The 13,803-nt window shown below is 40.7% G+C and overlaps 1 protein-coding gene across 2 annotated transcripts in view; it reads right to left on the bottom strand.

The window, feature by feature from the left end:
- Window positions 1–12,727, bottom strand: part of RAB3C (RAB3C, member RAS oncogene family) — a 120,135-nt gene extending 107,408 nt beyond the window's left edge. Inside the window, exons 1-3 of one of the 2 annotated variants that reach the window (XM_032675940.1) lie at window positions 12,564–12,680; window positions 6,653–6,755; window positions 3,745–3,972 (exon numbers count right to left, since the gene is read on the bottom strand). In XM_032675940.1, the coding sequence (XP_032531831.1) occupies window positions 3,745–3,972 (228 nt within the window). In that variant the 5' untranslated portion in view covers window positions 6,653–6,755; window positions 12,564–12,680. Of the gene's footprint in view, window positions 1–3,744; window positions 3,973–6,652; window positions 6,756–12,563 lie in introns of both variants that reach the window. The other variant, XM_032675939.1, reaches the window with a different exon arrangement.
- Window positions 12,728–13,803: the final 1,076 nt, after the last annotated feature.

Below are 13,803 nucleotides of genomic sequence, written 5' to 3'. Positions count from 1 at the left end.
ATTGCTTGAAAGAAGATGTTTGGCTCAGGAGGAAAACAAGCCAATGTTACAGTGCTTCCAGCAGGCTCTTTCTTACCACATGAAATAGATGTAACAACAAGGACTAGACTGAGCCCCATCCTCTCTGACTTGAACAACAAAAGAACACAATTCTTCTTTCAAATTTTATTCAAGAATAAGATATCATTCCCTCCAAGCAAGAAAAACCTCAAACAAACTAAAGACCTGCAGGGCATCCGAATATGGAAGACAGCACCGCCTTCAACCTGTTAACCCTTCCTCGTTCATCTGTGATAATCACACTGTGAATTTTATTAATAAGTAATGACTCTGCTTCCTTCAATGCCCATATTGACTTTTCAACAAACTTGCATCCTTCCCTGCTAAGCATATGAAAATCTTATTCTCTGGATATCAGCAAGCTCCAACATACTCAGAGTTGAACACAAAGTATCATGCTAAAAGCACTATTAAACAGGAAGTTTAAATGTCTACCCTAGGGGAATGTGTACAAAATTGTAACAGGACAAATGTTGGATTAACTGTGCTCTAGCTAGGGAATTTTAGTGGCTTAACAGCATTACTATTTACACTTTCTGCACTTTACTGCCAGAGCAGCATCATTCCAGGTATTCCTTCCGTTAAGTGCATGGCAAAGTAATTCAGTTCTGATCTTGTCATTCAGAACACATTTTAAAGTCACACTTCCAGCTTCTTCTGACTATACAAAACTGTGAGATTTTTGATAATACTTTATTTCATTTATGCTGAATATGTTATCGCATGATGTCATCAAATTCTTGCCAGTGATTTTGAAGGAAGTGTTATAACCTCATGCATGTTCTACTCAGTATTAACATCAAATCACACTCGGTATGACTCGCTCAATTTTATATTTTATCTAATATAAATAGTCTTTCATATGTGCAGTTTGAAATTCAAATAGATATTGCAGGAGTACTCTTCATTTTAGAAAGATATCTGCATAACACAAGAAAAATAATAATATAACATAATATAGACACAAGTTACATATATAGATACTACATGTTAAGAACAATAGTGCTGTTGATATAGCTTATGAGAGGGGGTAACAGTGCTCTACTTCACATTTTGTGCACTAGAATAGCTTTCTGAGACTCTTTACTTGTTTACTGACTTTATTGAAGGTCCCAGAAATGCAACAGTCAACCAATTTACTAGCAAGGTTAACTGCAAAGCAATGCTTCAATGCAAAATACTCCATCTAAACAGCGATAGTGAGCTGTGCAATTTGAGTTGATTTGGCAATGACAAGACCTTTTAAGAACTGGCATTAAAAAATTAGTCGGGAAAAAAAACACGCTACCACAAAGAAAGATGCAATGCTGGCTAGGATAAAAACCTTTAGCATGACTCTGAAGTCTTCTCTCTAATCCTACTCATGTGCCTACATCCTGGCACGTGACTCTTCACCTAAAGTTGAAGCAGGAAGGTCACTTCTATGCTCTGTGCCTCTCTTTCCTCTTCTGTAAGGCACATGGAGCTCTTGGGTTTGTTTCACTCATTTTTGTTGCAGGTTTTTTCAGGCAAGGACTGTCAGAGCATGTTTGGACTCTGAATGCTAATGTCATACAAAGAACAACAAAATGCAGATTTTGCTAGAACCGGAAGTTCATTCCAGCTGAAAGATTTCTACTGCTACATCCCCTCTATGCTGTGGATAGACCTGAACACACCTAGATCACTGGACATATTTGTACTCTGACGTGAAGAGACGAAAAATATGCTAATCACATTACTACAACATCATAAACTAGCATTGCTGCTTTTGCTAGGAGAGACATGAACAATAAAATCTATTGTAGTGGATACTTGGTGATTAAAATAAGAACTATGTAAAGACTATAATATAAACACAATTCAATTTCTCCATTATTAAAAAGAAAGGCAATATTGATGTGATCTCCAACATTACTACAATGAAACCATCATGTTACTAAGTGAAAGCATGCATACAGTTACCTAGTATGTAGTGCTATTTCACTAATGATAATAGCAATAACCTAAGCTTAAAAAAGTTGAGAAGCAAAACATGTATGTTCCTAGAGGGCACAAACTGATATATCAAGGGCTGAAGCCTATCTAAAAAAACCTGAATGAGATAGGCCCTAGGAAGCTCTGGAAAATTCTCCTTTGTGCCATATTAAAAAGATACTCAATTTATCTGCTGTTCAAATAATGTTCAAATAACTGCTCAGATTTGATCTAAGGTTTTCTGAGATTTAATGACTGCCCATCATTAAATGAATTTTAAATTACTTGTATTCATGAACCAAAAAAACTTCAACTGTTACGAATGTCTCACCAAGGAAACACTGCTCAAAATCTTCAAGCACCCCAGGAAGACAGCGAAGACCTGAAGCGTTAACTCCAGGTCTCACATTATTAAATGTCCTGCTATTCCTCCCTCTCCTTTTAGTGTGTTACACCCAAGAACCAGCAGATGCAAGCATCAACAAATCTGTCATAAATCCAGCCAAATCCAGGGTGCATCAGATGCAGCATCACTGGCAAGACAAGGGGATTGTCCTGCTCTGCTCTGCACTGGTGTGGTTTTGTGTGTAGTTTTGGATGCCTCCATATAAGAAGGTCATCAAGCTATTAGAGAGCTTCCAAAGGAAGGCCATGGATATGTTGAAGGGCTTTGAGGAGAAGACATATGAGGAGTAGTTGAGGGCATTTGGTGTGTTCAGCCTGGAGAAGAGGAGTCTGAGGGGAAACCTCATTGCAGTCTACAACTTCCTCATGAAGGGAAGTGGAGGGGCAGGCACTGATCTCTCCTCTGTGGTGACCAGTGACAGGACTTGAGGGAATGGCCTGAAGCTGAGTCGGTTGGGTTAGGTTGGATGTTAGGAAAAGGTTCTTCACCCTGAGGGTGGTTGAGCATTGGAACAGGCTCGCCAGGGAAGCGGTCACAACACCAAGCCCGTCTGAGTGCAAGAAGTGTTTAGATAATGTGTTCTGGCACAAAGTGTGATTCTTGGGGCTGTCCTGTGCAGGACCAGGTGAGGTGTTCAATGATCCTTGTGGGTCCTATCCAACTCAGAATATTCTATGATTTTATGAAATAAGTTTTGGATATCATTTTGTTTCATCTATTCCCTGGCATCACACTTTTCTACATTAGGCATTGTTTTATCTCTAGGGTGTAGGCAAGGAATGCCTTAGCAACACTATACCTTTGCAGTATTCCTCAGCAGAAGAAGGAAGATGTTTCAGGTGATCAGGATGACAAACATAACTAACAGAGCAAAAAGTTATATCTTCTGTCATGCATTCACTATCACAGCTTCTACATGAATTCACAATTTGTTATGGGAACACAAAAGACCCTAAAACTGATATTTCAAGGTACTTTGATACAACATTTATCACTTTCAATAGCCTATATATTGCAAAGCTGTTTATATCTCACTGCACAGATATCAGTATGTGTTAACCTGTATTATTTCCTAAAGGAATTCAATTCAAAATATATAATCACTGTACTTCAATACCTTAAAAATACTGTCTGCATTCTATTATTCAAGACAGAAAAATTACACAGGAAATAATTAAATGCTTTTTCATTACTGTGCGCTCTCTCTCTCTCTCTCTCTCTCTCTCTAAGGGTCATGACATTCAATGTAAACCTGCAGTACTGTAAATGCTATCAAACTGCTACAGCTTGCTTAATTCACAGAATTATTATTTTTAGCTTACCCAAATCTGTAGCTTAATTCTTTTTTCATTTTTGAAAACTGTTTTTACTTTGAAATCGATCCCAACCGTGCTTACAAATGCAGACGTAAAGGAATCATCAGCATATCGAAACAAAAATGAGGTTTTCCCAACACTGCTGTTGCCGATAATAAGCAGTTTGAACATGTAATCAAAGTTCTGGTCAGATGTATCTTTCTGGCCATATTTGGAATCTTGAACGGATGACATCTGTAATTCAAAATAAAAAGAAATAGTTTATGGCTTCTTGTATCATACAAAACTCGAAACATTTAGATTTTATTGGAGTTTTTCATACCATGTATCAATGAAGTTCAAGAAGAACACCTACTTGAAATATTACTAATGTGTACACTTCAGTGTGAACTTCGAGAAGAAGTTCACAGAGATCTAACTCTTTTTTTATGATTAATTTATCTAGTAATAGTTCTGGAAGCAAAAGAGGATGTAAGCATCACTGGTGACTAGTACCAAAACAAAAAGCAATAATACTAAAAATCCAGGGCAGTTTCCGAGTACACAACTAAAAAGATCTGACTTCAGAAAATGTGATGAATGAAACTGACGGTCAGAATATACATGAAGATACTTCACTTGTACAAGAAGGATATAAGACATCAGTGCTGCTTTATGATATAGTAGGTATATTTCCAAGCAAAAGCTGAGTAACTTTTACACCTAAAAAAATTCTTGAACCATTTATTTTACTGTAAATATGTTTTTGTCTTTTGCCATGGCTATAAACTCACTCAAAGCATTTTGCCTTTACCAGATTTTAATTATTATACAATTAAACAGTGAGTTGGGTATATACCTCTAAAATAAGGTCTTGATTTTATTCTAGTACTAGTATATTCTATAGTTTTTTGAATTTCCAGTGTTAATGCAACATTATCATAAGTGGCAGCTATGTGCAGGGACACCTCACATGGTTTCTAAAAAAAAAACTCAATTATTTTGAGAGCCTGTGGCAGACCTTAAGTTTTTTGAATGTGATTATTCTCAGGGCAACACTTTTGCATACTGATTTGAGACAGAAGGACAGACACCATATCCAAACAAAAAGGTTTACAGAAAAGCAGGTCATGTAAAAGCTTTCTAAGTCAGGCATCTGAGAGTGCATTTGGGCAATCAGAAAGGACAGCTGGAACCAGGGTGAGGGCTGTACACTGACCCACCTTCTCAGCAGAATTTTAATTAGTGCATAAATTTTCTGAGCTAATTCTGCTGTTTCATAGCACAAATAACAGTATGCCAGCTTCTTTGGGCTACTGAAGAGGTTTATAGGAGTGGGGACAAAAAGTCTCAAAGAAGACAATGGAAGTAGGAAGCTTTTAAAAGAAAATTCAGTGTAAGATATATATTTAATATATAATACAGTAGTGACCATTTGATTTCAGAATTACCTTCTTCACTAAATGTAGCCTTGGGTACCTACATGCTTGCAACCTAAGTATTTGCACTGGCCTTGAAATTTAATCACTTCTTCCACAGGCATGCAACAAAGAAGCTTTAGTTCAAAACCCTAAATATTACCAAACATACACATTGCTAATCTTTCAGCTTTCTGATTTCTATAGGAAAGACAAAAACCTTCCCTACTCTCCCTTATTGTATAACTATTTGGAGATATTTTGCTTAGAATGTGAGAAAAAGAAAATCAAATGCTGTCTATACCAGTCTAATCACAACTGGCTATAAAGCAGTAAAGGCCATGCTAATGTTGTGTACAATTTGCAATGACAAGTCAGTGAAGTCCATCAGACTGCAAAAGACTGCAGTGGTTGCAGATGCCAGTGTGTAACCTGTGCCCTTGCCCCAGCAGCCTGTTTCATCACTGTTCTGGCTTCCCTCTGCTATGCAGCAGCTGAAGCCAGTAGTCACCACTTGTTGCAAGAAGGAGCATCATATTCCATTTGCTGCCCTCAGTCCTATGTGGCTTACAATTCATCCACACTTACTTTAATGCCTAACACTTGATTAACAGTATGATTCAGTGAGCAGAGAAATCGGGAGACCTGGAATCTAATAATAGTCCTCCTAAACCTCGTACATTGTGTAGCCTTCCTGCATGTGTTTCCCATGGGTAGTTTTAAACATACACTCCACCCACAGAGAAATTCCAGTGCTCCTCTAAATTAACGTGGTTATGTGCACTCTCCATGCAATAGTTTGATTAAAATTTCTTTAAAAAAAGGCATAGGAAAGGACTAATTTCTCCAACAGGATTAGTGAAGTATCATTAGCAATTCAAACTGTTTGGAGAGACTAACTTTAGCCTAGAGAGCCAGTCTCCCTAGACTGCTGATAATGATCCTTTCTTGTGTCCAAAACCCAAATGAGTTTTAGAAAACTACTAGTGCCTACACTAGTGTGAAGACACATTAAACTCAGCATAGGTGCCAAGGCTTTGCCATTACTTCCAAAACTCACTCATTTTGTAGTAAACAAAGAGATAGATTCTTCCAAGCACTATTTACATTAGGCTCCTGTTCTAAATGATACTCTAGAGGAATCTCTATTTTTCTGCTGTAAGGGAAATCTACATGCTTGGTCCTCTCCAGCCTTGTGAATAAGCCTGAAGTGCTTCTCCTTCTTAAATGCAAGTTGCTGACTTAAAGTAAATATGGAATGCACTGTAGTCCACTTCCTGATGTATTAATATATCAGTTCACTCCTAACAGTATTTGTCCCTACTACTGGAGGCATCTGTAAAAGAAATGTGAAGAAGCTAGTGCTGATGATACGTTCCTCCTTTGGAAACAATGCTGGAAACAATCACTAGGAAAGCCCTGTTCTGACCTCTAATTAAACATTACATACAGAGATGAGAAACAAATAAACCTCTCTAATGTTATGATATTCTGTTTCCATAAAGCAAAACTCTTACCTTTATTTTGACAAAGTTCTTTTCTCAAGTATTAAATGGATATATTAAACAAGCATCACTTCCAACGAAACACATTGAGTTCTCTCTTCAGTACAGTTTGGCCCTTATTAGTAAAATCGAAGAGAAAATTTATAAGGTTATTTTCATTAGCAAATTGCAAACTTGGTTGTTTGGTTTGTTTGGGGTTTTTTTGTAGAATGAGTCCCTATTCGTATCCCTACATGCATTAGGGTGTTAGCACCAAAGGCAGTCTCAAGCCACCTCCTAGAGGACTTAGGTCAGACTTGAAAGCCCACAGGGAAATCTAATCTCAAGACAACAAACAGAAAACCTATAGTCAAGAAGTCTCACATGCCTCTTCATTATCGAAGCTGGAAGGAGCTATGTTGCCAGCTTGAATACGGTGCAAGAACAAAAAAGGATGGCTTTGTGTGCTTCCCTGCTTACAGAACATCTCTAAATTCCTTAAACGAGTATTATTTATGGGCTTAAGTAAGTTTAATCATTAAGCAGAGTTTTCTATATCAGATCCAGATACTTTTCAAGTCTCATGTTCAGCTGTTTCCTCAATCCCAAAAGAACAGGTGAAAACACAGCAGGGTTGAGAAAAAATGTCTGAAAAACTGTGTGTTTACCTGCCACCTTCATGATAACGACAAATCATTTGGCTCTGTTATTCTTTATGCCTTCGAGGACCTCATTCTTTGATAGAATTTGAACAGCTTTTCAGCAGAGCAGCATGTTGTGACCTCCTTGGCCTGCACATGACTTTGGTTTGCACTTTTATGTGCACCCCACTCTGGATGCTTAACACAGAACGAATTGCTCATGGAAAATATGATGCAAAAGGCAAGAAAACCTGAGACTGAAAATACTGAAATTCATTCCTGTATGCCTTTCACAAATATACTGTTATCTTTTAACAACTCTAATAACAGGCATGTCTTAAAGGAAAAGATAAATATTAAGCCCAGGGAAAATGCCTTGTTTCTATCTACAGTAAGGATAGATAGACACTGACTAGCTAATTTACAGTTGTTTCAAAGAGCAAGACTGCTTTTCTATAAACAGTTACAACCCACCCCTGAAGGAGGGGTAACTGAGGTTCATTTTAACAGATCCTTTGAATTGGATTAAAGTGAAATGACACTGACCACACACAAATGGCAGGTTTATTTTAGAACAATTTGGTCTCAATGGAAAGAGCAACAGTCCTTTTCTAGATACAGGGTAGAAATATATACATTTCTATTGCTTTCTAAAAAGAAACTGACTTCAGTTGATATTTTAATAAAAACAGAGTTCCCTGTACATGTAGCCTTTTGCAAGGTGATCTTTCTGCCTTTGTAAAATATGATTAGTCAAACATGACAAATGGATATTGAAACAATGGAATACGATGGAAAAATGCAATGACTGTAATTCACCAAACTGTACACAGGATGTGCAAGTGAGTGACACTGCACATTAGTTGTCTTTCATGTGTAGATCAAATTACATCATTAAAGTAGTTAAAATGTTACCACAATGCACTTTTATATATATATATATATATATATATATGTACATTGTGGCAATATAACCCAGACATGAAGAAATTAATTATTTTCTAGGTAAAATATCAAACTAATAATCTAGATATTGGATTTTATTTTTAACTCTTTCAGAGGCATCCTATGACTTTTGTTTTCTTCTTTCCTACATCTTGGGCAAGTTGCTTAACCTCCTGTGCTTTTGGTGGGATCTCAACAAATACATCAGTATCCACAGATGCAGACCACAGCTAATTCTCACAAATCCTTATCATCTATTTTTTAACTGACCAATTAATAAGGCTTAACCGAGTTCAGTAGACAATGCACCGGCCACTTATTTGGAATTTACTGATTGCCAGCCATCTGCAGAGCACAGCTTGTAAACTAATGTACTTGGCAGCATCAGAAGCTTATCTGCTTCAAGGTATTATGAGGTTAGAGTCATGTATATCTGTAAATATATCACGACCTAACTACAGTCTGAAACATGTAGCTAGAAATGCAAAGTTTTTTTTAAGCAGCACACTGAAATGCTAAGTTGGGAAATATCAAAAAGATACTGAAAGGTGAGGTCTAAAACACTTCAAAGAAGCTCTATTTGCTTCATATCAACAGAACTATCACGACTGTGGCCACACTGGTAGCAGCTGCCCAGGACAGAAGAATTCAGGGTAAGTAAAAAACAGTTCCGGAAATTTACTTTCTCCATGAAAAGGGTAGCTTAAGAAACATATTTCTAGTTACCAGTCTAGATAGTACATTAAAATCTCTTTCTCCAAATAGTGGCAAAATCAGAGATACAGTCCTAAGTAGGTTGATCTAACACAGGCTGTTAAGAGGCCACCAAAATAGTGCAGCTCTGACAAGAAAAAATAAAAGCTGTGTCAGCCCAGGCACTCCAGGAAAAATGAATTTGGATTTACCAGGGGGTATGAAAGAGAATGAAGATGAGACAGCTAAAGGCTTCTGCTATTTGTTCTGGTTAGTACAGCACTCAGGGGCATGAGACTAGGAAAGACTGTGCAACTTCTCATTTGCCAGAGCAGTTGCATCAGGCCAAGAGACAAAGTGAAATACTAATGCCACTGTCTAGGGCCCTGTTGAGACACCATTAGTGACAATTCTGGTCAAGTGTGTTTATGAAACCTGCGTTCAAAGAGGAAAATACACAGAAAGCTTATTAGGAAGATTACAAGAAGGAAGAGCTTATTTTATGACAAAAAAAAATAAAAAAAATCAAAACCAAATGAAACAAAAGGCACAAAAAACAGTAAGCAAAACATGAGTTTGTTTCGCTAGATAGTAATCTGGCCATCATGCAATCAGAACTATTTAGACTGATGTAAACTGGAGCAGACGCTGGACATTAACAAGTGAGTATAAACTAGCCCTGAGTGCCTCTGTGCTGGATATTAGTAAGTATCTAACCAGCATGGGAGTGAGTTTCTACAGTACACTTCCAAAAGCAGGCAATGACAGAAAGGGGACTACAAACTCCAGATGCAGCTTAATCAGTTAACAAAAAGGTGCATATAAGTTTCTCTGTGAAGTCAGTGGCTTGGCAGGCTCTTGTACTCCAGTGTTTCTAATGTGAATTGAGACTGACATATCTAATAATTTTGCTGAGTGATGGGAGCTGAATTGCCATGCAAACTCCTGCATCTAACAGATTTGACTGGGCTTTTCTCATCATAATTTTATAATACTTCTTCAATGTCTGTAAGCAGCCTTTTGCTTGCTATTGCCCTTCTCCACTGTGTTTGCATGTGTCTGTTATAAATCTATCTTGTCTGGACATAACCACTGCCAGTGACAACAGGATATGAAAAGCTAAGGAAAAAAAAATACCTGGTGTCCTGGTAAGCGAAAAAGAGTGTCTCTAGAGATCTAGCATTTTCTACAAACTGCCACCACTAATGTCCATATGCACTAATAAACATGTTATCCAAACTACAGTTCGTTTTGTATTTTGGCAAAGTGCAGGTATGTGGGAAATCTGCATGCTACAATCAGATAAGGAGTGAAACTAGAAGTGAGGGAATGGGTGTATGAATCACTGAGAGTTTCCCACTGAACCTTCACCTTTGAAAGTACCATGAAACCCTTAGGGAAACTACTGAGAGATACGTATACATTTCAAGTAATTCAGACCAACTCTTGGAAGAATAAGCAGAAACCATACAGAATTCAATCTTTCACAGAAAAGAGAACTCATTACTTTTGACTTCTGAACTTAAGACTTCTCCACAGCCATAAGCACTACTAAGACTGATATCTGTTCTTAAAACATGGCTAGAAAAATGAAAAGTAGTCACAAACTGTGACCCAGATCCAGTTACATGCAGCAGATGACAACAGTAAACTTTCACACCAGGCCACTCTTTCCTGGAAGGACTGCCTTTGTGGTAATTGTTGGCCCTTCCTGTCTTCAGAGAAATGGCATGAGCTTGCAATTGAAAGAAAGAATTCACAAATATAGGAAGTGCTCATTCTGTTTGTTTGGTTTTTTTTATTCTGCTAAAATATTTTAACATTTTAGATTTCTTTTAAATTATTGCTTGGTGAAAATGGAAAAAAATGCTTACACTCTCCTCCAAGTTGTTTTTGTCATGATCAAAAGACATATACTTGATCACTTTTTCTTTTGCTCTACAATTCAGAGATGATAGCTCTGTAACAGACTGTTCCATAAAATTGTTGTGTGCAAAGAAGCAACTACATTTGTTTCATGCAATAGGAAATCACATAGCTAAAAGAGATAAATCAAACAATTAGTTCAGCCAGTCTAAACCACATTTGAAAAAGGTTCAACCATATTAGCCTAACGCTGGAAAACAACATTCTTAAGAAGAAGAATCCATAAAAGAAAATTGTCTTACCAGAATCTTTTATGGGAATAATATTTGAGTATGCTGGGAATAGCGTAAGTAGTAGAAAGAAAATAAAACCCTCAAAATCACAACTGAAAATCAAACTCTGTCTGCCAGACTGCATTTTCACACTCTGGAAAAATCCAGATGCACATGATTATAATTTTGGATGAAATATGCTTAAAAATAGACACTGATTTACCATGTCAGCAGTCTTGAAAAAACAGAATTTACAGGGGGGTTTATAGCACTCTGCTGTCTCTTTTTATACTGAGGCTGTGTTTTCTACTGACTTTTACTCAATAATTCCACTTCTTCTGACAATCTGTGAAAAAACCAAGAAGCCATTCCCTGATTGTCAAGTACAATTTTTATTTTTTTTTTTTTATATCTGGACTCTCCTTTCCATAGATTCTGTTTTAATGTTGCACCACCATTTTGTTTCCACAACTATATAAGAACTTCAGTGAATTCAACAACCTGTCAAAAATGTCAGACACAGCAGAGACCAATCTACAGTTGTCACCCTTTGCTAGCAAAATTTCCATTTAATGAAATGCTCTCCAAAACCAACACATAGTAAACATGACTTCAGTAGCTCAATAAACATATGCGAATAAATGGAAAATACCACATAAACAGTTCTGACATATGCGTGTAGCATGCAAAAGGATGCAGATCTCCCCTTTAGACTGAAATTTTATTACTGTCAGAGTAGATATTCAGCATGAAAACATTAGCTAACAGGGCTGCAGTTCATCACCTAAATCACAGCAGACTGCATAAGTGTTCTTTGTACTTGATTGCAAAGTGATGGTTACCAATCCACTTTTCTACTAAAAAACAGTCGTGTTCGAATGTATAGTCTAGGGGCTCCAGAGCTTCTGCATATGATTACAAACTAGGTCCTAATTCATACCTGAAGTACAGTTCACCAGCATAAACTGTTTTGAGTAAACAACCTAGAAACTGCTAAAAACTCTGTATGATGTAACTTGTATCTGTACAGCACCTTCTACTCCAGTGCTGTGGGGCATTTTATCTTTCCACACATTAAAAAACTGCTGAAAAGGGGCCACCTCTTTGCTACCCCCTGCTCTAGCCAAGAGCCACCTCTGCAGATGGATAACTAACTGCTCCTCGAATAAACAGATGGAGGGGTCGTGACAACTTCCTGCACATCCCGGTAGGGCCTCGATACACCTCAGCACCCAGCAACTGACACCCAGTCACTCCCAGGACAGCTGCGAGCCCAATGTGCCCGAATGTGCCTCGAAACCCGCCCGCGGCCAGGGCGGCGGGGTGGTGGCCAGGGCAGGGCTGTGCCGCCCGGAGACCCGCCGCCCCCCTGCGCCGCGGCGGGCAGACCCCTCATGGGGACACGGCCCCTCGCACAGACTGCGGGCCCCCTGCACGCCAGGGGTGTCCTCGTCCTCTACCCCCGGCAGAAGAGGCGCCCGTCCCGTCCCGCCGCTCCCCTCGCTCGGCTCCGGCCCGGGCACCGACCTGCATGGGCGCCTCGTGCCTCATCGCAGGGCGCGGCCCCGCCGCCCGCCCGCCGCCTCTCGCACCCGCACGCCGACAGCCGCCGCCGCCCGTCTGGGCTCTGCCGGCAAACCCGCATCGCGATCAGCACCGGAGCTGTCCCCGCTGCGCCCCCGGCCCGCCCCGCCCTCCCTCCTTTGAGCCCCCGGGAGTCGTAGTCCTCCTGCCCGGCTCCGCCACCGCCGGAGCGGGCAGGTGGGACTACAGCTCCCGGGGTGCTCAGCGCTCGGCCAGGGGGCGGGCGGGGCGGCGGGGCGCGCGTGGCTCTTTGCGAGCTGGTCCGCGATTGGGGAACGGGCGTCGCGCTGTGCCCGTGCTACGGCGGAGAGCGTAGAAGGAGCTGGTGGTGGAGCCGGTCCCGCTGCCTTTCCGGCCCGACTGCTGCCGCCGGGGCAGCGCTGGCGGAGGCACTCGGGGGCTGCTGGAGGCGCACCGTGGAGTGGGGCGGGCACAGCCGGGCCCGGGCGCGGCGCTGCACAGCGCCCTCTGCGGGCGGGGGAGGGGAGAGCTGGCAGTGCCCGCGCCGCGGGGCCGCTGCCGGCCCTTTATCCCTGTTCCCGCACTCGGACTGGTCCCGTTCCCCCGGCCGCGCCTTATGACCCGCCACCGGCACTGGGGATGTGCGAGGCCAAGCGCCCTTAGGCTGGTCAGTGTCCTCGCTGGGCACAGTGACAGACCCTGCTCGTCCTCCTCATCGCACCCCGATGTCTTGCTGTCTGTTGCCTCGCTTGGATTTTCTGCGGTCGTGAACAAACAGGAGCAGGGAGGGCCGGGCCGTGCTGCTGTGCTATGGCAGTAGTACCCCGTGGACATGGGGACATTGCTTCTGGGTGATAATAGTCGGTTTTGATGTCTGTAGCAAGGTCATTATGAAGTGGTGATTTGTATTGTCCAAGAAGATGCTTTAAATCTCTTCTTGACACTCCTAGTGTAACCCCATCCTCTAATGCAAAACCTATACTTATCTCAGGACCAAATGTACAGGTCCATAGAGGGTAAAGGGTGTTGCAGCCAGATTGAAGATTGGCATGTTCTGCTCTAATGAAAGGGTAAAGATGAGCCATGGGTGACTCACTCTGGGGATGGCTGCCCAAGGTTTGACAGCTGGTCACCTCTCAGGCAGAGGAAAGGGCAGGGACAGTAGCTGAGGCAGCATGGAAACAGCAGCTTGCCCTGTGGTTTACCCACTTCTACATACATG

This window comes from Chiroxiphia lanceolata, chromosome Z, assembly GCF_009829145.1.
Source record: "Chiroxiphia lanceolata isolate bChiLan1 chromosome Z, bChiLan1.pri, whole genome shotgun sequence".
Taxonomy (NCBI): Eukaryota; Metazoa; Chordata; class Aves; order Passeriformes; family Pipridae; genus Chiroxiphia; species Chiroxiphia lanceolata.
Note: the sequence above shows the minus strand (reverse complement) of the source record. Positions and strands in the feature narration are given on the sequence as shown.